Here is a 27,990-nt window from a genome sequence, read left to right on the forward strand (position 1 = left end):
GGATTTGATATAATCTTATAACTCAGGGAGCTTTATAAATATTTGAAAAGGAATGATGAGAAAGAAAAGAGAAATGGGATTATGTCTCCCATTAAAGGGCCAGCACATGCATGGATCTAATGAACTGAATGGTCTTCTATTCCATAATTTGGATTAAAATTGTTTAATGCTTGATCTATTCTTTATAGTTAAACCTGGCTTTATATCTTTATACATATTTCCTCAGAACATTTTACCAAGGTCAAAGTTACTTCAGCTTCCTTACATTAAATATTATATCACTATTCGGCAATAATTTTATTTGTACAGTTTTTATTTCATAGGCATTTGATATACCAAATTGATCAAATCTGAAGTTTCCTTCTTGATGAAATAAGGCAATATACCCATGAATATATTCACCATTATTTTCTGCGCTGCTCAGTCTGGAGGTGGCTTATAGCTGTCGTACAAATAGAAACATCCCTCAAAGAAATGGTTTGGATATGGTCTGATATTCCTCCGAGCTTTTACTATCAGAATAAAGCGCCGCTAATGCTATGATTGTCCAAGAATCATTAATGATCAGAATTTGTAAGATGTAGTTTGGCCTGTGTGCATTTTAATGGTTGATATGATTGCATTTTCAGCAACTAAGCAGGATCTGGAATTAATTGCGCTTTAAACGTTACCGATTTCGATGCCAGAAGCCTGATAAATATTGGGGAGGAGAATGAAAGGCTGAAACATCTTTTGTACAAACATCTCAAGCGCCTGGAAGCTGCGTATATCCCCCCCGGGGGGTGCGCGTACGTCGGGGGCATTGGGGCGGGTTTTGGCATCTAAATCTTTGCATCTGAACCTCTTGATGTGGTTATGTTTTCATTCTTCGTGGCGCGATATTTATTTCCAAACGTAGCCAGCGCACTGGTCGATTTGAGTGGGCGACTGACGAAGATGATGCGACCTTTAAAAGGTAGCAAGATCGCAGAAGGAGTTTCGGAAAGGTAAGGATTGCTGCCGATGTTCTTTGTGTTGTGCCGGGGATGGTTTATTGTTGGAACAATCAGCCGCTTTACACATCGCCTCTGCAGCCAGTCGCCAGCGCACAGACAGCAATGAAACTTCAAGCTTTTGTTTCCCCTCTCATGCAGTAAAATGGGTATCAATTGACGACAGATGTGTTTGTATTGAGGTGTGAATTTATAAGTAGGAATACCCTCCCTTTGTAACGGAACTTGTCCACAGAAGTTACCTCCACCTGCAGCGCTAAGTTGGACATCTTGCCAACGATCATTCATCACGTCGACAGTGGCGTGTTTTCATTCAGCCAGACCTTTCTTCCAACACCTCTCTCTTTGTCTGCCTGATTTATGCCGTTTTGGGATGCCTCATGTTCTCTCTGATTTTATGAAGACATCATTTCTGCCTCTTTCATCCAGCTGCACATTGGCTGCGAGGGAGGATCGTGGACTGCCACCAAGCCCTCCCCAGACAACCCGTGAGATAAACGTTAAAACGGTCTCTAATCTCTTCCTGGGTCTGTTTGCACACGGGCAATGGGCTCCTTAAGTCACAACACAGACAGATATTAACATGCAGGTTGTGAAGGTTCAACGTACCACTTCAGCCTTCCATCCCCCATTCTCCCCCGAACATCTTATTTTCATTCGAGGGATAAAACGGTCACCCATTGTGAGAAGATCTCAGAGTAATGTTGCTCATTCTGAAATGGCTCTAGATTTTCTGCCCATTGACTATAAACGGTCGATTAATCTACGGCGCGACAGAGAAAGAAAGGGGAATAAATTGGTACAAAGACAGGAAGATGCGAGCAGAAAGAAGGCGAACATTCTGTCCACCAAAATACTTTATGTGGGTAAAGTTTCCATCCACTTTAAGGACATATACGTTCAATTTGTATTGTAAACACGTGATATTGACAATTACACAACAACAAGACGCATTTACATTGCTAACATGCCAGTTGCCGGGGAAACAGTAAACCTAGAGAATGATGTAAGAAATCGTTTACGGTGATAAGATATAGTTTTTGATTAAAATATTTCTGGTAAAATCACTCCCCTGTTCTCCCTTGACTGCTGGAATCATGCATGAATCCAACAACATAGAAACAGGAATCTAAACAGGGTAATTAAAATTTCATTACGATATTTGTAATATTTAAATGCTACATGTCAGCAGCCTTGAACGATTAATACAGTAATTAAATGGTTGTCACGAGAAAATAATATGTGCTGATTTTGTGCATTTCGTCAGAAGATTCAGGGTGCAATGAGGTTTTGCAATTTGTCATGGAGTAGCAGAATCTTATGTCTTCATTTCACAAGATAAAAGACAAATGATGTATTTATGTACATCCTCAGGCTAGTACTTTACAGCCATTTGAAACACTTCTGAGATGTTTCACTGGCAATAATGATGTCAGATTTAGGTACAGACAGGTTGCATAACTGCTAATAAGATGAATGAGCAGTTAATCATAGAATTCCTAGAGTGTGGAAGCAAGCCATTCAGCCCACACCAACTTTTTGAGGAGCATCCCACCCAGACCCCACTCCATCACTGTAACCCTGTGTCTCCCATGGCTCATCCACCTAGCCTGCATATCTTTGAACAGTGGGAGGAAACTGGAGCACCCGGAGGAGACTAGGGGAAAATGTGCAAACTCTGCACAGTCACCCAAGGGTGGAATCAAAACCAGGTCCCTGGCGCTGTGAGGCAGCAGTACTAACCACTGAGCCACTGTGCCACCTTTTTGAGCTTGTTGATTGAGGAATAGTGTCATGACTCCCTGCAGTTCTTCAAAACAAAATGTACTGTGAGCTTTTGTGTCCACCTGAAAAAAACAAGCAGATGAGTCTTCAATTTAACATCTCATCTGAAAGTCAACACTTCCAACAATGCAGCAGTCTTCATTCCTGCACTGGCCATTACAGGGCTGCACTGGTTCTATATGCCCAAGATCTGGAGTAGGACTTGAATCCACAACCTTTTGACATGAGGGGATTTTGTCATATACAGCCAAACTGACACTAAACAGTATGCTGATACAAGAGCCTTTCCATTTGTATAAATAATATGGAAGAACATGTAGGAGGTGGGTTGACAGTGATATAAATAGGAGGATATAAATGGATTGGTCAAATAGGCATTTCAGTGACAGATGGAATTTAATAAGGAGTCCACATTTCCCTGACAATATTAGAACAGGTTAATAGGTTAATTAGGAAGGCATACAGGACATTTGCCTTTATCAGTCATGGCATAGATTATAACAGCGTGGATGTTATGTTGGAGCTGTACAAAACTTTAGTTTGAAACTCTGGACACCACACTATAGGAAGGATGGTATTACACTGAAGGGAGTGCAGAGGAGATTCATCAGGATGTTGCCTGGGGTGGATTGAACACTCCAAGATCTCATTGTTCCTCTGAACTTCCTAGTGTCCTGCCATTTATTGATTACTCTCATGTCCTGTTACTTCTTCCATAGTACATCACCACACACTTTTCAGGGATAATTATGAACAGAGACTCGATAAGCTTAAGGTTTATTTTCCTTAGTTAAAGGGTCAATGAAAGGGGGTATAATTTTAAGGTGGAAGGCAGAATTTTAAATGGATTTTGAGGAAAAGCTTTTCACCCAGAAAGTGGTGAGAATCTGGAATGCATTGCTTGGAGGTGGGAATAGTTGAGGCAGTAAACCTCATAATCTTCAAAAAGTATTTGGATGAGCATTTGAAATGTCATAACATTCAAGGCTGTGTACCAAGTACTGGAAAGCTGGGACTAGTGTAGAAGATTTTGAGTAGTTTTTGTCAGTGCAGATCCGATGGGCTGAAGGGCCTCTTCTGCACTGTACGATTCTATAATTTCACAATACCAAGTCCAGTATGACTTTCTGCTCTAAGAAATTATCTCAGAAATCTCTATGGACTTTCCATTGAGGGTATTATTATCAATATTTTTTCCCAGTTTATATATGACTCAACAAATCTTTCAGGCAGTGAGTTTGAGACTCTCAGGATCCTCATTAAAAAAAACTCCATTTTCCTCTTATCCTTCTACCTCTTACCTTGAATCTATGCCCCTAGTTTATTGACCCTTCCATTAATGGATGAAAGCGCCTTCCTATTTACTGTATCTATGCCCCTTATCATCTTATACTTCTCCATCAAGTTCTGCCTCAACCTTTGCCGTTGCATGGAAAACAACCCTAACCTATCCAATCATTCCTCATACCTCAGCCCCTCCAGCCCAGACAGCATACTGGTAAATCTCCTCTTTCTAGTACAATCACTTCCGTCCTATTATATGGTGACTCATTTGCTGTCAGATTATACTTTGTTATATATGAGTAAAGGTATTGACAACAAAATTCAACAAGAAAAGGAGACATAAGTATACATAGACATAAACGTATGAATTACGAGCAGGAGTAGGCTATTCATCCCCTTGTGCTGTTCTGCATTTGATAAGATCATGGCTGATCTGCTTATGCATCAACTCTACTTGACTATTTATCTTCTATAAACCTTGGTTCCCTTGTCAATCAACAATCTCTGTAACTCAGCCTTAAACATATTGAATGATCATGCTTCCATTGCTGTCTGGGAAAGAGTATTCCACAGACAAAAGTACAAGTAGAGCTCCTTGGAATTCATACAGTGTGGAAACATTTGGCCCAACAAGTCCATACCAACTTTGCAAAGAGCATCACATCCAGACTCATCCCTGTAACCGTGCATTTCCCACAGCTAATCCACCTAATTTACTCATCCCTAGACACTATGAGCAATTAGCATGGCCAAATCACTTGACCTGCACGTCTTCGGACTGTGGGAGGAAACTGGAGCACCTGGTGGAAACCCACACAGACACAGGCAGAATATGCAAACTCCGCACAGTCAGTCACCCGAGGCTGGACTCAAACCTGGGTCCCTGGCGCTGTGGAAGTAAATGTGATATTTATTGGAAGTGCATGTTGTATACAAGGTTTTTGATATGGATATTGAAACTCTTTTTTTAAAATTTAGATATGGTTTTGTTTATCTAGAATTATCCTATTCTGTAACTTTTACTTTTAGTCTGTATCATTCAGTTGTTTGTACCTGTGTGTGAAAGAACCTGGGAACAGGGTGGGACACATAGCCTGCGCCTTTTCTACCTGAGATTATGGGTGATCTGCAACCTATCTCCATGTACCCAGTTTTGACTCAAATTCCTTAATATCCCTAGAAAACAAAAATCTATGAATCTCAAATTTAAAATTAACAATTAATCTAGAATCAAGTGCCATTTGCAGTGGAAAGTTCCAAACTCTAATGCCTTTTGCATGAAGAAGTACTTCCTAATTTTGCTCATATGAGGGCAGGTTCTAATTTCTAGACTCCCCAACTGAAGGAAATCTATCCAGTCGGGGCAGCACGGTGGCTCAGTGGTTAGCACTGCTGCCTCCAGCACTGGGTTCAATTCCACCCTCGGGCGACTGTCTGTGTGGAGTTTGCACATTCTCCCTGTGTCTGTGTGGGTTTCCTCCGGGTGCTCTGGTTTCCTCCCATAGACCAAAGATGTGCGGGTTAGGTGGATTGGCCATGCTAAATTGCCCATAGTGTTCAGGGATTTGTGGATTAGATCAGTTATAGGGGGATGGGTTTGGTTGGGATGCTCTGAGGGTCGGTGTGGGCTTGTTGGGCCAAATGGCCTGTTTCCACACTGTAGGGATTCTATGATCTATGATCTATTCAATGATCAGTCTGTTTCACTTAACATAGAGTGATAGAGTCATTAATCCATGGAGCTGTACAGCACGGAAACAGACCCTTCAGTCCAACAGCCACTCCAGCCAAGTAGCATTTGGCCCATATCCCTCTAAATCCTTCCTATTTATCTACCCATGTAGATGCCTTTTGAATGTTGTAATTGTATCCATCTCCACTACTTCATCTCGCAGCTCATTCCATACAAGCACCACCTTCTGCGTGAAAAAGGTATCCCTCAGATCCTTTTTAAATCTTTCCCTTCTCATCTTAAACCTAAGCCTTCTAGTTTTGGATTCGCCCACCCTAGGTAAAAAATACCTTGGCTATTCACCCTATCCATGCACCTTATGATTTTATAAACCACTATAAGATTCCCTCAGCCTTTGACGCTTTACGGAAGAAAGCCCAGCCTATTCAGCCTCTCCCTATAGCTCAAATGCTCCAATCCTGGCAACATCCTCCAAAATCTTTTCTGAACCTTTTCAAGTTTAACAATACCTTTTCTATAGCAGGGAGACCAAAATTAAGTGCAGTATTCTAAAAGTGGCCTACCAATGCCCTGTGCAGTCACAACATGATGTCCCAACTCCTATACTCAATGCACAGACCAATGAAGGCAAACCTGCCAAATACCTTCTTCACCAACCTGTCTCCCTGTGATTCCACTTTCAAGGAACTATGCACCTGCACTGCTTGATCTCTTTGTTTGGCAGTACTCCCCAGGGCCCTTCCATTAACTGTATAAGTCCTGCCCTCGTTTGCCTTACCAAAATGCAACACCTCACATTTATCTAAATTGAACTCTATCTGCCACGCCTCGGCCCCGTGGTCCATCTGATAAAGGTCCCATTGTACTCTGAGATAACCTTCTTCATTGTCCTCTGCACCACCAATTTTGGCATCATCTAGAAACTTACCAACCATATCTCCTATTTTCACATCCAAATCATTTATACCAATGATGAAGAGCAGTGGACCCAGCACCGATCTTTGAGGCATACCACTGGCCAAAGGTCTGCAGTCCATAAAACAACCCTCTACCACCATCCTCTGTGTCCTACTTTAAGTAATTGGCTAGCTCCCCCTGGATTCCATGTGATCTAACCTTGCTAACCAGTCTACCATGCAGAACCTTGTTGAACGCCTTGCTGAAGTCCATATAGATAATGTCTACCATTCTGCCTTCATCAGTGCTGTTTGTCACCTGTTCAAAAAACTCAATCAAGTTAGTGAGACATGATTTCCCACATATAAACCCATTTTGACTATCCCTAGTCAGTCCTTGCCTTTCCAATTGCATGTAAATTCTGTCTGTCAGAATCCTCCAATGACTTACCCAACACTGATATCAGACTCACCGGTTTGTAGTTCTCTGGCTGTTCTTTACCACTCTTCTTAAATACTGGCACCACATTAGCCACTCTCCAGTCTCTAGCACCTCACCCGTGGCTGTCCATTATATAAATTTTTGAATGCTTTGATCAAATCCCCCCTTAACTTTCTAAATTTCATGGAATAAACCATGGTTAGTTTAACCATGGTTGGTTTAACCGCTTAACCTCATAGCTTAACCATCAGAGTTCTGGTATCATTCTAGCAAATCAATGCTGCATTACTTCCATGGAGAATATATCCTTCCTAGAACTGCTCATAATACTCCAGCTGCGACCTAGCCAGGGTTTTGAGGTGACCTGATAGAAGTTTATAATATAATGAGCGGTATAGATAGAGTTAATGGTAGTTGTCATTTCACTAGGATGGGGGATTTCAAGACTAGGGACACATTTTTAAGGTGCGAGGAGAGAGATTTAAAAAAGACATGAGAGGCAAATTTTTTACACACAGGGTGGTTTGCGTGTGGAATGAACTTCCTGAGGAAGTGATGGATGCAGGTACAATTCCTTTTTCCTTTATTCATTCATGGGATGAGGGAGTCGCTGGCGAGGCCAGCATTTATTGCCCACTCCTAATTGCCCAGAGGGCAGTTATGAGTCAACCACATTGCTGTGGGTCTGGAGTCACATGTAGACCAGACCAGTTAAGGATGACAGTTTCCTTCCCTAAGGGACATTAGTGAACCAGATAGGTTTTTCTAACAATCGACAATGGATTCATGGTCATCATTAGACTCTTAATTCCAGATATTTATTGAATCCAAATTCCACCATCAACGTTTAAAAGGCATTTGGATAGATACGTGAATAAGAAAGGTTTGGAGGGATATGGGCCAGGAGCAGGCTGGTGGGACTAGTTTAGTTTGGGATTATGTTCAGCATGGACTGGTTGGACCGAAAGGTCTGTTTCCATGCTGTTTGATTCTATGATTCTATGAAGTATAACTATCCTTCTAGTCCTCTACATATAAAGCCCAGGATTCCATTGTCATTTTTGATTATTTTTCCATACCTGTTCGTGCTATATGAGCAATCTGTATATCTGGACAAAATACCCCACCCCCGACCTCCCTCTTTGCACATCTGCTGATTTTAGCTTTTCACCATTCTATCTATTTGAAATCCAAAGTGGATTACCCTACAGTTGCATACATCAACATTCATTTTAAAATTCTACACTCCTATTTATTCCAGTCATAATTTTACCTATGTTCATGTCAACTGTACAACAGCAGATTTGGTTATATGGATTTCTATCTAATCATCTAATGCATATTTATGAATAACTGAGGCCCAAACAAAGATCCTTGCATCACACCACTAGTCCCATAATTAGATTACCTGTCTATTATCCTCATTCTATATCTCCTTTTGCTCAGTCAATTTTCTAATCAGGTCAGTAGTTTTCCTCAATTTCATGGGCTTCAACTTTAAGGAACAGTCTATTATGAAGAACTTATTGAAAGTACCTTGAAAAAGTCTGTGTAACTAACCTGTACAGTTTAATCATGTCTTCGAAAGATTCAGTGAGATACATCAAACATGACATAACTTTACAAATCCATTCTGGTTATTTCTGATAAGCTGAACATTTCAAAGGTGCCCAGTCACCCTATATTTAACTAGTAATTTCCCAACAGCATATTTTAGGCTAACTTGTCTTAAGTATCCTGGTTTCTCTCAAACATGACATTCTACAAAATTTATCATACAGTAAGAAATAAAATAGCTGCCATTCAGCTATTCCTCACTGAATCCCCCACTTTCAATGTCCTTGGGATTACCATTGACCAGAAACTTAACTAGACTCACAATATAGATACAATGGCTACAAGAGCAGGTCAGAGGCTTAATATACTGCAGCAAGTTATATATTTTCTGACTCCTGAAAGCCTGTCCACCATCTTCAAGGCAAAAGTCAGGATTATGGTGGAGTACTCCCCACTTGCCTGGATGAGTGCAGCTGCAACAGTAATCAAGAAGCTTGAAACTACTCCCTCCACCATTGATGCTCAGTAGCAGCAGTGTGTGTCATCTACAAGGTGCACTGCAGAAATTCACCAAAGATCCTCAGACAGTACCTTCCAAACCCACGACCACATTCATTTCAAAGGACAAAGGCAGTGGATACATGGGAACACCATCACCTGCATTTTCCCCTCCAAGCCACTCACCATCCTGACTTCAAAATATACCACCATTCCTTCACTGTCATAGCATCAAAATCCTGGAATTCTCTCCGTAAAAGCTTTGTGGACAAACCTACAGCACATGGACAGCGGTGGTTCAAGAAAGCAGCTTACTATCACTTGCTCAAGGGCAACTGCGGGTGGGCATAAAATACTGTCCAGCCCACATCACCTGAGTAAATAAAAGAAAATTACCTTGTGCTGCTTCACTATTCCTAGAGTTTTAAAATTCCAGTAACTTAACATAGTGAATTCATAAGCATATCACTTATGCTCGTGTTGGAGTTCCAATTTTGTGACACGGATCAGATAAAATCTTTTCTGCAAAGAATATTAACAATGGCATAACACAGTATCCAACAAGAGCATGATTTTTATTTCTTACTGTCATTTTTTATAAAGATTTATCTTGAGGTTTTATCATGGAATGTGATCTCAAAAATTTGCACGTTGTGTTTTTGGCTCTGACTTATAGTTGTGTGACTGACACAAATTTTGAGGCAGAGTTGGGGTGATACCAGCATCCAATTTGCATCGACCTAAAGCTTTGAAACAGCAACAATGAATTGCAGCAGAAGTATACTTTTTGGCAAATTCTTCAGAAAATGTTTTCTTTTGACAACTGAGGAATAACAGAGAGAAAAAAATCATAGCTAGAAATAAAGCAAAGATTTTATCTGAATGAAAGGTTAATATGTGTAAATGAAATCAGTGAGCTTCGTGTTGGAAATGATACTTCCTGGTGGGATTATCATACTTTGCTTATTTTCCTTCTAATGATTCTTCTGCTTTATAATTATGTGTGGAAACTACATAATCGCTCATATAAAGTATAACTCATGTATCAGTTTAGGCTTTGAATTCATTTTTGTGAAATGCAGAACTCAGGCAATCTATAGTTATTTTTAAGTAATTCTGTCTTGAGATAATGTCATTTTAGTTGTACTGATAGAAAAAGTCGAATTGTAAGCAGTCCCTTGCTGAAGTAGGAACCCAGTGGAACGACTCAGAATTTCAGCACCCTTGGATATGAATCTTCCATTCTTTACCACAAGGAAGTGTTTTTATCTTTACCATAAGTATTAATTTAAAAAAATACTCTTCCATCTCACATTAAGAAATGTGCTTAAGTCAGATTGGCTCTTAAGACAAGGATTTTTATTCTAATTATTGTTGTTGCATATACTGTGTCATATAATGCTTACGGATCTTTAAATCCTAACAAGGAGCAGCTGTTGCTTGGGTTAACCTAAACAGAGGTCAGACATAACAACAATCCAACTGGGACAAACAATGGATGCATCAAGATTTCCTGCTTACCTTTCATAAGCTCTTTGATGTGCAGAATGATCAAAGCAAAGCTCTTGAAGAGTATAAAGCAAACATCTTTGTTTCCCTCATGCAGTAGCATAACGTCCTTTGAAATTGCACCAAAGAATCTTCCTGTGCTTTTTTAAGAGAAACATTGATCTATTTAAAATAATTATAAATTAGTTAATGGGCAGGATTTCTCAGCCCATCTGAAAGGCAAGGAGGCAGGGGATCTGGCAAAACCCAGTTGGGAAGGCTGAGCTTCACAATACTGCAAAGGGAGAAGTTCCCCAACATCGGGATTGGAAGTGGATTGCTTCCTTCAGACTGGAAGCAGGCAGCCAATTTAAATATTTAAAGGCCTTATTTAGGACTATTGACCCAAGTTGTCAGCATTTTGCTAGTGGATGTTAGTCCTCGATCATGTGGGGAGGCACTGACTTCATGGAGTCAGTCTCCCTGTAGCTTTCTGGGAGGCAATCAGAGCTTGAGACTGCATGTCCCAAAGTAGGGACAGGTATAGACAGGAAAGACCAAACTGTAATCTAGGTGACAATCAGAGGAAACCTTCCTGTCTGGCCTTAAGGATATTAGAATTTAAAACTTCTCACTTTCTAGTCCAAATGTTGAGGCACTTTTTTGATCCCCATTCTCTCTCCATGCGACACAAAGATGCAGAGATGTTGGCCCTCTGATTGCATCAGCAACATTAACATCTTATCCATCCTCACATAGCTGGTGAACCAGAGCTGCCAATTTGAACCCAACCAGAGGAAAATTGCTGGGTCAGTCTCATTGATGATAGTACAAGATGGCAACTTACATTTGGTGCCAATATTGGGGTCCCATAACCTGTGGGAAAATTCAACCTAATTAATACCTCTTGGTTAAAACTGGAGGAATTAATCTTTTACAAATATGACATTTTTGCTGATTGATGTTAGATTTTGTGATTCCATTTCATTTATGTTTCAGTATGGCTTCACAAAAGCAAAATCATGCCTAACAAATATATTAGAATTCTTTGAGGAGTTAACATGCAGGATAGATAATTAGGAAGCAGTGGATTTAATGTATATTAGGATTTTCAGGAGGCGTTTGATAAAATACAACTTAATAAGAATCTATAGTGTTGGCGGTAGTATATTAACGTAGATAGGGGATTGATTAACTAATAGAAGAAGGAAAGTTGGGCTAAGTGTATCTTTTTCAAGATGGCAACCCATAACTAGTGGCATGCTTCAGAAATCAGTTGTGGGGCCACAATTATTCACAGTATATATTAATTGCTTGGATGAGGAAAGTGAAAACACCATAGCCAAGTTTGCAGATGACACAAAAATTGATGGGAAGATAAGTGTTAAGGATGACACAAAGTGTCTGCAGAGAGATATAGAGACAAGGCTAAGCGAGTGGGCAAAGATGGAATATCATGTAGGAAAATATGATGTTTTGCACTTTGGCAGGGAAAATAGAGGAAACGGATATTATTCAAATGAAGAAAGATTGCAGAAAGCTACAACAGAGAAGAATTTAGCAATCCTGCATATTAATCACAAAAAAAGCCTGCATACAAGTCCAGCAGCTAACAGGGAGGGATAGTGAAATATTGGCCTTTTATTTCAAAGGGAAATGGAATGATGTATTAAAATAGCTAGAAACTGTGAATTGTTTGGGGTCTCTTATCTAAGAAAAGATGTACTGGCATTAGATGCAGTCCAGACAAGGTTCACTAGGATAATCTTGGGTATGGAGGGACTGTCATTTGAGGAGATGTTGAGTAAGTTCGGCCAGTGTTCTTGGAGTTTAGAGGAATGAGGCCAGACCTTTTTGAAATGTACAAGTTTCTTAGGGATCTTGACAGAATAGATTGGATAAGTTCTTTCTCCTAGTGGGTAAGTCTAGGACCAGTGGGCATAATCTTAGAGTAAGGGGTCACCTATTTACAACAGAGATGAGGAGAAATTTATTCTCTCAGTGGCTGGTGAACCTGTAGAATTCTTTACAGCGGGGTATATTCAATGCAGAGAGAAAGATTTTTAATCAGTAAGAGAATCAAGAATAAGTAAAAGGCAGGAAAGTGGAGTTGAGGATTTTGAGATTGGCTATGATCTTATTGAATGGTAGGACAGATTTGATTGGCTGAATGGCTTATGGTTTGGTTAAAAGCAATGGTTTGGATAAAAGCACATCAAAATCTTCCATACTTCACCATTCAATTAATCTCTTTCTTCTTCCTTCAGCTGCTAGTACCCTAACCCTCTCTCCATATCCACTCATTCCCCTGTAGTACAGCTCAAGTTCCATTTGTCATGTCCCTAGTCCATAGTTGTAAATAAAGGAATGAAATATAGCAGTGTCTGAAGAAAATAGACAATGGTAGTGATCATTATAGTATCAGAAGAGAGTAACCAATGGAATGAGGGTTCACAGATGAGCACAGAGAGATAACAGTCACATAGCCATACTTGTAAATTCACCACAAATTTGAGAAAATGTCAAACCAAGCACAGGGGAATCCACTCTGCAAGATTTTCTATGTCCTAAAAAAGAAGAGTAATGCAAATATCATGGATATTAAGTTCACACAATCTTCTCACAAGGAATCATGTCATTTGTGTAGGTCTACAAAATTTAGCTTCAGGTTGTCACTGAGCTCACTTACTTTGTTAACTTTGACACCCCAAGTCTACCTATGGCTGATAATGGGTTTTAACCAATAGAACTGCATCAGTTACCAGCACAACACTTTTGCTGTTTGCTGAGATGAGATCCTGCCTTCCCATATTCATTAAGACTTTGAATTTCAGGCTTGAGTGCAGCTAAATATAACAAATTCAAACCATCAGTAATAGATCCTCCACTTTGCACCTCATTAATAAGCCAATTATTGGTTGTGAATAGGAATACAGGGAATAGGAATACAGTTCAAAACTAGAATAAAACAAAGAATTGTGGATGGTGGAAATCTGAAACAAAATCTCAGCTCTGATGAGGAGTCACCAGATTCGAAACATTAAATCTGCATTCTTCCCACAGAGGCAGCTGGACCTGCTGAGTTTTCCCAGCAATTTCTGTTTTCTTTTAGCTTAGAACTAGGATCAATGAGACCTTCACAGATTTACTACCAAGAGATAAACAAGCAGGATAAAGGGAATAAACACTAGAAATCTTACAAGACAAACCAACATACAAAAAGAGAGTAACGGAGCAAGAGGAAAGAAAATATGCAAGCATCAGACATGTTGTGACTGATTAACAGTTTTTCAGACTGGAAGCCTGTGACCAGTGGTATGCCACAAGGATCGGTGCTGGGTCCACTGCTTTTCATTATTTATATAAATGATTTGGATGTGAACATAGGAGACATAGTTAGTAAGTAAATTGGATGAGTAGTGGATAGAGAAGAAAGTTACCTCAGAATACAATGGGACCTTGATCAGATGGGCTAATGAGCTGAGAAATGGCAGATGGAGTTTAATTTAGATAAATGTGAGGTACTGCATTTTGGAAAGGCAAATCAGGGCAGGACTTATACACTTAATGGTAGGGTCCTGGGGGGGTATTGCTGAACAAAAAGATCTTGGAGTTCAGGTTCATAGTTCCTTGAAAGTAGAGTCTCAGGTCGACAGGATAGTGAAGAACATGTTTGCTATGCTTGCCTTTATTGGTCAGTGCGTTGAGTATAGGAGTTGGGAGATCATGTTGTGGCTGTGCAGACATTGGTCTATAGGAAGGGAGTGTGAAACTTGAAAGGGTTCAGAAAAGATTTGCAAGCGTGTTGCCAGGGTTGGAGCATTTGAGCTGTAGGGAAAGGCTGAATAGGCTGGAGCTGTTTTCCCTGGAGCGTCGGAGGCTGAGAGGTGACCTTACAGAGGTTCATATAATCATGAGGAGCATGGATAGGGTGAGTTGCCAAGGTCTTTTCCCAGGGCGGGGGAGTCCAAAACTAGAGGTCTTAGGTTTAAGGTAAGAGGGTAAAGATTTAAAAGGGACACAAGGGGCAACTTTATCACACAGAGGATGGTGCATGAATAGAATGAGCTGCCAGAGGAAGTGGTGGAGCCTGGTGCAGTTATAACATTTAAAAGGCTTTTGGATCGGTATACGAATAGGAAGGGTTGAGAGGGATATGGACCAAATGCTGTTAAATGGGACTAGATTAATTTAGGATATCTGGTCAGCATGGACAAGTTCAACAGAAGGGTCTGTTTCCATGTTGTACATCTCTATGACTCTATAAACCTATAACACAAAGTGAAAATTGAAGAGACACAGAAGGCAGAATCATATAGGGCCCTGAATAACAAGGTCTGTGGTGAGAAATCTGGAATAATCTGGAAAGAAATGTAATAAAGCCTTTCCCAATGTTGGGAGCAACAAGTTTCATTTTCTAGCACAGGATGTTGGGGTGAGATTCTTGATAGGGAGCAGCGAGAGGCCTATTAATGAGGATTATTGCCATTATCGGCCTCATTAATACCTAATCCAGCCTCATTAATATGCAGGTTCCTCTTCTATCACACGCTGGACAGAAACTAGATGCTCAGAATTCTTGATATAAAAGTCAGAGCTTGGTACTTGGCAACTCCAGCTCATCTCTTGCCCCTCTGGTTCTCTGTCTTGGACACCCAGCATGAATACCTCAGGCCATCCTCACCGGGCAGTGACTACATGCACCCCATGTCACAGATGACATGGGCATCTGACATATCTTCGCATCATCATAGTCCATCTTCAATCTGCTTACAGTATGATACTTCACTTTAATGCTGTACTTTAGAGTCCACTGCCAGCTGTCATTGAATTCTGCTGCAAGGACACCTTGCACACACAGACAGACGCCCAGCTTACACTCTGGACCAGTCTGCATCTCAGGGCTGCTTGCTACTCTCGTATGCTTACTCACCTTATGCTTACTTGATTGCTCACAGCCACACTGCCTTTCCCTGCCTTGCATTGACATGCCTTACTTTTCAGGATAGATAGAAAGCCAGGCAACTTGTCATGGTTGTCAGTATTCACCAGGTAAGGGGGTGGACAGGTCTCACATTCCAACACGTTACATCAGCCATGTAGCTTGCATATGTATTCCATGTGCCAGCAGCTGACACAGCAGAGGCACTGCATGTGCTGCAACCAAATGGCCATATCTTGAAGTCAGATGGGATCAGTTACGTCGAGGGAGACACTTCTCAGTCTAGGAATCCCAATACAATAAGTCAAGAGCTGCCTCCAGCATCAGTCCTGGGGCGTGGCCATGGTCAAGGGGCTGCTTGGCATGAAGATGGTGAAGGCCCTCTCCACATAGTGGGTAAGGAGCCAAATGCTAAGCATCCCACCACCTGCCTTAGCTTTACGTGCCCATTAATAGGCCATTTTCTTCAGCACTGTGGTTAAGGGAGGGATTGGATGAAATGAATGTGGGTGGCATAGACGTTAGTGCTGTTGCAGGTCGTGGAAAGGTGAGAAAGTGTCCTGAATGAGTGAATAGGCAGCACAGAGTTCCTGCAGGGTTAATAATGTGGCAAAATTGGGTGGGTCTGAGCAATTGAGGGATGTTGCTGTATGCAATAGTGGAGGTAATAGAATATGAGCCTTAGCGAGAGATGAGAGATGGGAGTAATTGTGAAGTAGCAGAGAGCAGATGGGAGCACTTAATTTGAAAGAGCAATGAAGATCATTGGCATTCTTCCAACGTTGTTGCGTTTTCCACCAGACAGCTCAAACCACACTGAGCATCAGACCAGGCTGGCAGGGTCTGGTGTCATGGCCTCCAATGGTGATCTTGGGGATAGTGGATACCTCCCTTCATACATCAGGGTCTCTTAGTCCATGCCCGCAGGTCATGACAGCAATTTCCCCTTCTCTGCCAAAACAGAGGCAAACCATACAGGGCGGCACTGTACTACCAGCACTTCGAGAGGTTTACAAAGGCTTTTTAAAGATGGTGCTAGTGCCATGAATGACAGTCTGTTCTGGAATATCTCAGCAGTTCTTAAGGTTAAGGTGAGTGGTAGAAACCAGCTAGCATCAGAGAACAGAGATGTCATAAACTTTTAGTAGGTAATTAGTGAAGTAAGTTTTCGATGACAGTGCAAGAAAACTTGTTGGTCCTCATTGAGAGAACCAGAGAGAAACTCTCCATGAATGTTGACAAAAATGATACTTAACCAAAATACAGTAAGATTCAGCCCAGGAAGTGAGAAACAAACCAAGAGAGAAACAAATTAACATGAATAGAAACTTACAGACAAAGATGGAGAATTATATTGATATGGGAGGTGAGTGAAAGAGATGCAAGGAGAAAAACTGTCAATATGTCATCATAGTGTTAACATGGACTATCAATTTTCAATTTTCGTCATCTGATTTTAAAACCTGGGACTTTCATAGACATTCTTTAGAAAGGAAAACAAAAAACACTGATTTAAATAGCTGCATTAATTGTCTGACCATAGGTTGAGCCAAGATTCACGAAACCACCAATAAAAGAAACTAGTCTGAATTGGAATGATCATTTTTTTATCACAAGGGATTGGAACCATTCCAGCTTGAATAAGTCTGTATCTCTGTTTGATCTATACTTTTATGGTAAATTTCACATGCTGAAGATGAAAGACATCGCCTGCAAATATCTAGCTTGTGGTTTATCCAGACACATGAATACTCAAATGAGATGTATTTGAGGAAACAATTTTTGCCAGATCAGAGGATATGTGACTGGAACTGGAGAAGATTCTGCTTCTCTCCCTCTCTGCTCTCTCAGGAAGGATAAAACCTGATGAGAAAGCAAATCAGACAAACATCTAAATCCTGAAAATTCAGATATCTGCAATATTCATGGCTGTCATCAGTCCGGAAAATTCCCCATTAACTATGGTCGTAGGTTAAAACGTAATAACTCAAAAATACCCTAAGGGTTTTAAACTGCATATTCCTTTATCTTTCTTCTCTTTTTATATTTGGCATTATCTCTTTTTAACTTTGTGCCTGTGTTTGTGTGTGCAGGTGTGTTTGATGTCATGTCTTTGTTACATTTTCTTGGGGTTAGTAACTTAAGGAAACCGTGTAATTGGCTCCTTAGTGATTTTCCTTAATCAATTAGTGATTTTTAATGGGAGAGAGAAATAGATGCATATTAAAAAGAATTTAAACTTTTTTTTGTAGTCAACCAAGGAGGATAAAAAGAGGTGAACCAATTCATCCCTCTTCAAATAATTGTAGCAAATTAGATAAGCAACTGGTACATTCCCACAAGCTAATGACAGAACTGGAGTGGCAAAAGTAAATTGTTAAAAAAGCTGTTAAAAAAAATAGAAAAAGATGTTTTCTTGGTTCTATAACATTAAAGTGCTAATAAGTCCATAACAGCATGAAAAATTAAGGATATTGATTTTTGAAGATTTAAAAGATGTAATTAGACATTTAGGGGTGAATTTATACAATCCAATGTCAGAAAGACAGATGTTGCAAAACAAGGGGTGAAATATCTAGAGATGGGAAATTGGGGATACTGAAGCGAATAAACTAAAACTGGAACAGTTAAGATTAGAACTAGATTCCAACAAAACAAAGAGGAAATAGGATTTCTGGAAAGAAAAGAGAAAGAGGTGGGGGAGAGAACAAGAGTGAAAGAGGCATTAATAGGAAAAGAGAAAGGCAGAAGCAGAAAGGAGAGTTCCAAGAAAGGGAAAGAGAAATGGAGTTTAAATTTAAACAACTAAAGCTGGGAGGGGAAAATTACAATGAAAGCAGCTCAGTTTTGACCACAGTCTATGGGGTCGTGGATGTTGAGGTCACTTATGAAAACCTTCATGAGGGATTTGTCTGTGAGTGTATTTGTCCATACACTTTCCAAACGCAGGTTCATACAGAGGAACATGGTAGCAGTGCCCAGCCATACTGACTGATGACTAGGAATTAACACACAGACCTATACACTCAGGTAGGCTGGGATCTGGAAACTTTCACAGACCAGAATGAGATAAGGAAGAGGTACATTTCCCTAAGACTAACTGGAGAGAAAAAGAAAGTCAGGCAGAGAAAACTGAGCTGTCCATAATGTTTAAAAGGGATCACCATGGGATGCAGGTGGGAAATCAGCTCAGTTACTTCCACTGTGGAAAGCCTTGGCTGTGCAAAGAAACGTTGCTGATTCCAGTGTCCCACAAAAGCTCTGGCTGAAAACCAATGTCTAGAGCATTAACCGCAGTCCATGGCTCAGACCTTTGATCATAGGAGTTGGGAAGTCATGGTGAGGTTGTACAGAAATCAGAGACACTTCTTCTGGAGTACTGTGTCCAGTTCTGGTTGCTCAGTTACAGGAAAGATATTATTAAGCCAGACAGGGTTCAGAAGAGATTTACCAGAATGTTGCTAGGTGTGAAAGGTTTGAATTATAAAGAAAGGCTGGATAGGCTGGGACTTTTTTCAATGAAGTATAGGAGTTTGAGAGATGACCTGAGAGAAGTTTATAAAATAATGAGAGTTTGAGATAGAGTTAATGGTAGTTGTCTTTTCTCTAGGATAGGGGATTTCAAGGGGTATATTTTTAAGGTGAGAGGGAAGAGATCTAAAAAAGACATGGGGGCAATATTTTTACACAGAGGTTGATTCATGTGTGGAATTAGCTTCCTGAGGAAGTGGCTGGTGTGGGTACAATGACAATGTTTAAAAGACATTTGGATAGGTACATGATAAGGAAAGGTTTGGTGGGATATGGGACAGGAGCAGGCAGGTGGGACTATTTTAATTTGGGATTATGTTTGGCATGGACTGGTTGGACTGACGGATCTATTTCTGTGAGGTATGACTGTTCAGGCATAACTGTTGATCAGACTAGCTGTCAGGAATTGATTCTTTTAAACAGTCATAGACAGAAGTTAGCATTCTCCAAGACACTAAGTCAGCACAAACATTGCCAGTGGGTAATGAAAGATTTTCCACCCTGTAGGTATGTTTGCTGGTGATTGGGTTCAAGGGAAAGTGTATAGTGGTGTTGCTGTTAAAATTTAATTGTGGAATGAACTTGTTACTGGTCTAGTAACAGTGGACATAATCGCAAGCTTGCCAATGCCAGGAATATATACTTTCTTAGGGAATGACTTAATGGGAAACAAGATATCTTCCTCAATCACAAAAAAGAGTTCAAAGAGACTAGAAGAGGTGAGAAGCAAGTAGTAAGCGGCTAAGAGGCCAAGAGCCAAGAGAAGTTGGAAGCCCCCAGGGAGCAGTAGGATGCGTGAAGTTATGGTGATCACTTGATTTAAATTGAATGAAGTCAGGCTAGCAGTATCAGAAAGGGTTAAGACAGAACCCAGTGAAGTTACAAGGATCAGTGTTGCATCAATAGCAATAAAAGATGGCAAAAAAAGGGCAAAGCAAGTTGCCAAAGGATGACAGAACTGTGCCAGAGATCTGGTTAACAAATATGTTCACAGGAACTTTAAAGGCCGAACCAGGTGAGTTGTCAGAAAGATGAGAAGAAAGTGAAAGTGTACTATCACTCAGTGGAGGGGCCACAGGGGCATGCATAAAAACTGAATATCCATCTAATGGTTATTGTGTTCCAAGTAAAGTGGAAACCCATTCCCAAAGCAAAAGGAAAAGTGGAGGGTAAATACCCCACAACAGAGACCACCAGGGTAGACTAGTGAGTTAAGAACAGAGCTCCCCATGAGAAGATCAAAGGACCAGGACTAAGTCTCAAACCTCAACCAGTTAAGTTCTTTATGACTGAAGAACAAAATGTATTGCTGATGGGAAGCAAACATCAGATTATCACCCACCAAACACCTCAAAATCAAATCTGTAAAAATGCCAGAATCTGGTACATTTCTTATAGAACTGGGCAGTAAAGGATTAATGAGTCAGACAGACAACATAGATTAGGAAGAAAATCCAGTTACCAAGCCAATAATAAATTTTGAACCTAAGTTAGGATGAAAAGAATGAATGCTGAATGTGAGTGTGTTGTTATCCAAATTTTTGCATTGTTATTTCATTACCAATCTTGAAATGCTGAATATAAAGAAAAGGGATAAATATTATTTGTGTCCTTTCTTGAGGTGGGGAGGTGTCATGATAGTGGATTGCCAACACTCATCCAGGTGCGCTGTGGTCTTTTAAAAGTGGCATGGGCACAGGTGATTGTGGGACTTTCTGCGATATCCACTGAATTGTGAATTGTTCTGGGAATGACATGTGGAAAGATGGGACGAGAATCGGATGACAGGGATGACACAGGACGGGTTAGGTAGTTAATTAAGTAAGTTTGGTAAGATATGGCAAACAATCTCGCCGGGTCTTGTGGCAAAAACTAAAAAGCCCAGCACAACTGGCACTTAGCCAAAAATGTAAGATTCAGCCATTTGTATCTGCCTCATAACTTGCTTTTCTAACTGCTTTTGTAGTATCAGCAAAGCCATGTTGTCTTTGCCTGATGGTATTATAATTTCCTAAATGTTTTCTAAATGACTAGATCTTTAATTTTGGATTCTAAAATATTTCCAATGACATATGTTAGACTAACTGGCTTGCAAAATTACAACCAATACATCAGCTATCCGTGCAGCCACTTCTATGACAACCCGAGAATGCAGACTATCAGGCCCAGGGGACCTGCCAGCCTATAGCTCCATAAGTTTTCCCATCGCAAATTCTTCAGCGATGATTTCTGTAAACTCCTTCCCTCCACCAACCCCCCCTTACCCCATGGATTTTCTACATTCTTGGAATGCTTTGGCAAATTTTACTGTAATGGCAGATACAAAATGTTTGTTCAGAAACTCTGAGACAGAATCCAATATCATTGGATATCACACACCAACTACAAGTAACCTTATGACTTAAAAATTCTGCTTACCTTTAGATTCAGAAAATTAGTCTTTCTGCTATACATTATATTTGATTTAAATTGCTAGCAATGCATCCTCTTTTTCTTGTAGTTCATAGGTCATTTTAATTTTTGGCACTGCTGTGCATGTAGTAACTTAAAACAATGAACCAGTGCAGTCTTTCAGCTTGTAAGGAACATTGGTTACAAGTGTTTTAAGCAATTACTTTGAATGGGAGAGAATCACTGTAAAAGCCTCATTAGGTCACCGTAGATTCACAATCTGTGTTTCTGCATGCTGTCACAGAATTATAAAGCTGCCGGTGCACTTACAATTTTAATTTTTTTTAATTAATTGCATCCTCTGTTCAAATCTCTGTGAAGATTTTGATGCCAACTGTCATTCTATGTTTAGGTCACTTTGAAAGATATTAGTTCTGTACGTTATAGTTAGTAGTCTAAACTATTTACATTTTTAAGTGGGGCTTCATTCTCACTTGTATATCTGTGAATGAAATACAGATTTCAATAGCAATGGTTAACCTAGCCATATGTCTGTGCAATTATCAATTGTTTCTCATATGCTGGTTGATCAAATATCCTCATTAAACATTCAATCTTGCTGCTTGCCAGACATCATTTGTTATCAAAATGTTATTTTTGAACAGGTTTGTAGTCATTAGAGAAGGCTTTGTGCCATACTACAATCTTGATTGACTCTCCTAGTTAACAGGTTTTTTCTTAAGATAATAATGTTCTGATTGGGCACAGTCAGTGTGGATTTGCAAATGGAAAATTTTGTTTGACAAAATTGTGAGAGTTTTTTTACGCACTACACATATAAAACAAAGTTGATGAAAGTGGTGTACTTATATTTTCTGAAAGGCTTTGATAAAATCCCCCAGAGAAAGCTGGTTAGAAATATTAAAGCATATGGGATAGAAGGTAATGTATTAGCATGGCTTAATGATTCGCTCACAGACAGAAAACAAAGATTAGTAATTAATGGATCATCCTTGTGTTCACAGGCTATGACAATTAAGGTAATGCAAGGATTAGTACTTGGGCCCCAGTCCCTCACAATATGTATCTATGATTTGGATTTGGGGTCCAAATATAATATTTCCAAATTTACAGATGAATCAAAGCTAAGTGGGAATGTGTCTTGTGAGGTATCTGTAAAGTGGTTTCAGAAGACAAGAACATGGCAGATGAAATATAATGTGGAAAAATGTGAAGTGTAAAAGGTTGGAAAGTATAGATGTACAAAAGCATCTAGATGTCCTTATCAATATATTATTGAAGGCTAACCTGTAGGTGCAACAACCTGTCCGACAGATTACTGGAATATTAGCTTTATTGCATGAGGATTTGAGTACAGGAGTAAAAAAGTCTTGCTTCAATTGTATAGAAGCTTGGATAGATCGCACCTTGTGTACTGTGTGCAGTTTTGGTCTCCTTACCTCAGGAAAAATATTACATCTATGGAGCAAGTGTCATGAAGGTTCAACAGACTTGTCTGTATGAAGGGAGATTGTACTGGTGAAATTAATAGGCTGAAAGTTGAAAAATCCTCAGGGCATGATAGACTGCATCCCAAGTGTTGAAGGAGGTGGCTATAGAGATAGTCAATGCATTGGCAATTATCTTCCAAAATTCTGGAATTTAGATTCTCGAATATTTCTGTTGGATTGAAAGGTAGCAAATATCACCCCACTTTTTAAGAAGGGAGCAAGATAGAAAACTGAGAACTAAGTAATAGGGAAATTGCTTGAACCTGTTATGAGGGATGGGTAAATCGAACTTGAATGATAATGATTTGAATGAACACAGCATGGATTTGCGATTGCATGTTGTGTTTAATGAAATTGTTGAAGTTTTTTGAAGATGTCACTAGTAGAATTAATAAAGAAGAGCTGATGGATGTAGTATACTTAGATTTTCAGAAGGCTTTTGATAAAGTCTCTCACAGGAGGCTGGTTAGCATAATTAAAGCACGTGGGAAAGGAGATAACATCCTAGCATTGGTTAATGGTTAGCTAACAGACAAAAAATGGAAAATTAGAATAAATGGGTCATTCTCACATTGGCAGGCAATGGGGTATTGCAAGGATCAATACTTGCGACGAAGAAATCTAGGTGTCCTTGTCAATAAGTCACCAATTGCTAATATGCAGATGCAGCAAAATATAAGGAAGATTGACTTCTCCTTTCCTCCAGATGCTGCCTAGCTTGCTGTGTTCTTCCAGCCTCTTTCTTCACAAATGGTCAATACCAGTCTAGTACACACGGGTGCTTCAGTTCACTAGCATACCTATCTCCACAAGCACACCTTCATCCATCAGAACACACAGCATCTGCAGTTTTTTTTGTCTCTAATGTAATGTTAACCTTATTGCAATCTGATTTAACTACAGGAGTAATAAAGTCTTGCTTCAATTCTGTAGGATCTTGGTCACACTGAATCTGAAGTACTGTGTGCAGTATTGGTCTCCTTATCTCAGGAAAGATATTATCATTGAGTGGGTGTAATGATAGTTGACCAAAATTGTTCTCAGGATACTGGGCCTGTATTCGATACAATTTGAAGAATAAGACATAATTGCATTGAAACTTACAAATTATATAATAGTTAGACAAGGTAGATGCAGGTAGTGAGTCCCCTGGGTAGGCAGTCTAGAACCAGGGGCATATTTTAAAAGAAGGGGGCCACTACTTTGGCCTAAAATGAGGAGAAACTATTTTACTCAGGTGGTGGTAACCTTGGAGCTCTGTATCACAGGAGTCTGTAGAAGCTCCATCTTTGAGTATGTTTAAGGTAGAGTCTTAATTTTCTGATTACCAATGGCATACAGTGTTATAGAGATGGGACAGGTAAAAGCCATTGAATCAATGTTCAATCAACCATGATCACATTGATTATGAGACAGGTTTGATGGACTGAGTGACCTACTCTTGTTCCTATATTCTTTATAATGTACAATTTAGGGGAAGAAGTATAATGATAAAGAAAACCATCAAAATTTGTATTTTCTTAGATGTTAAATGAACTGTGAAAAGTGGTTTTGAAACATTTTATGAAAGTGTCACTTGCACTGCCGTACCTATATGATAGATGTTTCAAAACTGCAGTTCAACGTGCTCTGTCAAGATAACAGATCAGAACTTAGAAGGGCTATGGACATTTTAAACTTTTAACTCCAAAATGTGTTTCTTAAAAGAAGACTGCTACAAGAAAAAAAAGACTACAGATATAAATTTATGCTATCTGGCAAAGTCTGATGTGGGACCCAAGAAATGCCGGAAATGTAGAATGTCTGTAAAACTTCAAATAGAGAGACATAACAGGAGGAAATGATGAGGGGACTAACTATCTTCCTCCTCAGTAGACAGCCAACTCTTAAAGTTTTTTTTTATGATTTACCCTTCCTTGAATATACAAAACATGGGTTAAAAGCTGACTGCGACCCTGGTCTGTGTGTTCTGATGGATGAAGGTGTGCTTGTGGAGATAGGTATGCTAGTGAACTGAAGCACCCGTGTGTACTAGACTGGTATTGACCATTTGTGAAGGAAAAATAGAGTTAACGTTTCAGGTCCAGTGACCCTTCCTCAGTTCTGATGGTGCTAGATCTGCTGAGCTTTTCCAGTAACTTTGTTTTTGTTCCTGATTTACAGCATCCGCAGTTCTTTCAGTTTTTATTTGGTATTGACCATTAGTGTGCTGTGGAGGTCACAGTTGGAGAACCATCCATGAGACACCCCTGCATTTAGATAAAAGGACATTCTCACACAGAGTGCTAGAAGATAGCCAAGCTAATCAAAAGGAAACAGGATAACAGAAGGATTTTCATGTCCCGAGTGATGCCAGCCTATGATCATTAAAAGGAAATACGACAAAAGGATTTCAATTAACTACAAAGCCATGAATTTCAAAATCTACAATCTACACTTCATGAACAACTCAGAGAGTCTAATCAATACAACTTCTGGTTTTTATCTTCTTTTGAACTCACTATTATTCCTAATCTGTTTCTGTGTGTGTTGCATTGTCACTTCTTCTCACAATTAGTAACTAATAAACTCCGTCTTTTGTTAACTGCAGAAAGCCTGGCTAAATTGACTCCTTTCAAAACATAAATTAATTTAGTTTGAGAGAAAGGCATTCACAAGGCAAGGATCCTTTTCAAATTAATATATTGCAAACAACCAAAGGGGCAGGAAAATAGGAAAGGGTATGCTCCTCACCTGGGAGTTTAGTGACTTGGAATATCTCTCTGCAACCTGTATAATTTGCTGGGGTGTCGTCAAAATTGTGTCAAAACATTCAACATTGAGGTTGTCTGGCAGGCCATTCATTTTCAGCTCTTTGTAAACCAAGTATTTGCAGGAAAGCTCAAAAGGATGATACTACCTTTAAAATACCGATAGTTTTGATATTTTGCTTCATTTGATATTTTATTTGTTACATTTAATGACATTTTGAAATCTAGTATGAATTTTCTTATAAGATATATGTATATTTTTTATTCTGGAAATGTTGCAGACATTTCAAAAAAGACAATGACCTGTCCGCAGCACCAATGGGGATAAGAATGGCAACAAGTCAGATGAAGTGTGGGACTGATATAGACTCCCCATGGCTGTGATCACTGAGACTGCTGGTTGTCTTATGTGAGAAATCTTTTGAGGGTACTAACATTTCCATTGCAGTGGAGCAAAGTAAGATGTCCCAAGGAAACTGGAGGCCTGGACCCAAAATAGGACTGCTTTTCGCTTCATCCATGCTGACCTGGATCTAATGCTGGGGGCAGTGAGAGAGAGGTGGGAGGTCCTCTTGCAACAGGAACAGTTCTCTGTCGCCTCCATTTCCCTCCTCTTCTTTCAATATCTCCACCTCCAGCTGTTCCTCCAGTGAGCTGCTTCCTTTCAGAACCTCTTTGTCCTCAATGTTTACATCTATTTGGAGGCCATATTATGGAAATTTCAGCTGACCACCATAATGACAGGCAGCTTTATAAATGTATTAAAGAGCACCACCTGACTGGTCCAGTCACCAAAAACACATCTTCAGAAGCTTGATGATCTGCTTCAATGGTTACCTTACTGAGCAGGCAGCACTGGTTGGATCACCTGTGTGCCTCTGTTTAGAACTCTGGTAGAGATGTGAGCAGTCATTTCTTAAAATTATATCCTTCATCAATGGAAAGCATCCATTTGGGGGTTGGAGTGAAGATCTGAGGCAGCCTGGACTGGCAGAACGTGAAGGAGTCACAGCAGGTGCTGAGCACGCAAGTGCCCACATGGAGGAAGTGTTTGTTGCAATTACAGAGCAGTTGAATGTCAGGGGAATGGGAGTCAGTTGCTGATAGCGCATTCTCCTTCCCACCTATACAGTACCAAGTACACCTCCTTTCCTAGTAGCAATCCTTCACCCTCCACTTCTACCTTGCATTACTGATCCTGTTATGGGGCCAATTGATGTTCTAAGGCAGTCATGACTTAACTGCTATTCTGTCCCCATCCCCTTCAGCAGATTTACAGACACCTCCTAAAATCATTTGGCAGTTTTTCTGCTTCTCTGGATCTCTCACTTGGTGCAACAATAGCTAACATCTTGTTTGGCTGTTGATGGGTGTGGAATACACAATCTAACAGCTTTGGGAAATCCCATCTGCAGCTCCAGCATATCCTATGACGATGGCCTCTCTTAGGCCCTTTTACCATGGTTTTGCCAAAATCACAGTTGGAGTGTGTTGCAGTGAGCCTCAGTCTGTATTTTCCTCCCTTAAAGTGCTGATCAACCTGCTGTGTTTTCAAACATGCTTTTGGTTTTAAAAACTGTTAGCAACAATTGCAGACAAACATTTAATTTGCTTGTATAATGTCGCTTTCTGTGTCATTTTAACATTCAAGTAAACTAGTTTTGTACCTCTTTAGCACAGAGAGAAGTGTTATTCAAACAAGTGATTATCATCAAAAATAATCTTTGGCCAATATTGCTCTTTTCACCCATTTAAATAGGTTTATTTTATTGCATCAGAAATAAAAATCATTATGAATCTAATCATTGAAATAAATCTTAAGTGCACAAAAATGTTACTTCTAGGATCTGACAAGAAGAGCTAATCTTAGTGTTTTCAGGTAAAGCTGATCTACTGCCTCTAGATTGTAAAATATTTTGTTCTGATTAATATTTAGATTTCTCCTTTTATGTTGTCTTTGTGAATATGAATCCAAGTTTCTACTGGATAATGAAGTGACTTGCAAGTAGGCAAATTGAGAGGAATTTTTAAAATAGAATCATACATAGAGTGAACAGGCCCAACTCGCCCATGATTGAATATCTCTGAATTCTAAAACTAGCATATAAATAGGCTAATTGTTTGCATCATAGCACACTGAAATAAAGACATAAATATAGGAATCTCATTAAACAATTTTTAAATTGAGGTAAAACTCATAAACACTTTGATCTCTACATGTTGTCTCAGA

At 39.7% G+C, this 27,990-nt stretch overlaps 1 protein-coding gene across 1 annotated transcript in view; it reads left to right on the forward strand.

Annotated features, from left to right (window-relative positions):
* Positions 1-855: 855 nt before the first annotated feature.
* LOC109932755 (macoilin-like) overlaps positions 856-27,990 on the forward strand; it is a 106,827-nt gene continuing 79,692 nt past the window's right edge. The window contains exon 1 of the mRNA XM_020531881.2: positions 856-986. Coding sequence (XP_020387470.2) covers positions 856-986 — 131 coding nt within the window. The remainder of the gene's footprint in view (positions 987-27,990) is intronic.

This window comes from Rhincodon typus, chromosome 5, assembly GCF_021869965.1.
Source record: "Rhincodon typus isolate 14 chromosome 5, sRhiTyp1.1, whole genome shotgun sequence".
In the NCBI taxonomy this organism is placed as follows: domain Eukaryota; kingdom Metazoa; phylum Chordata; class Chondrichthyes; order Orectolobiformes; family Rhincodontidae; genus Rhincodon; species Rhincodon typus.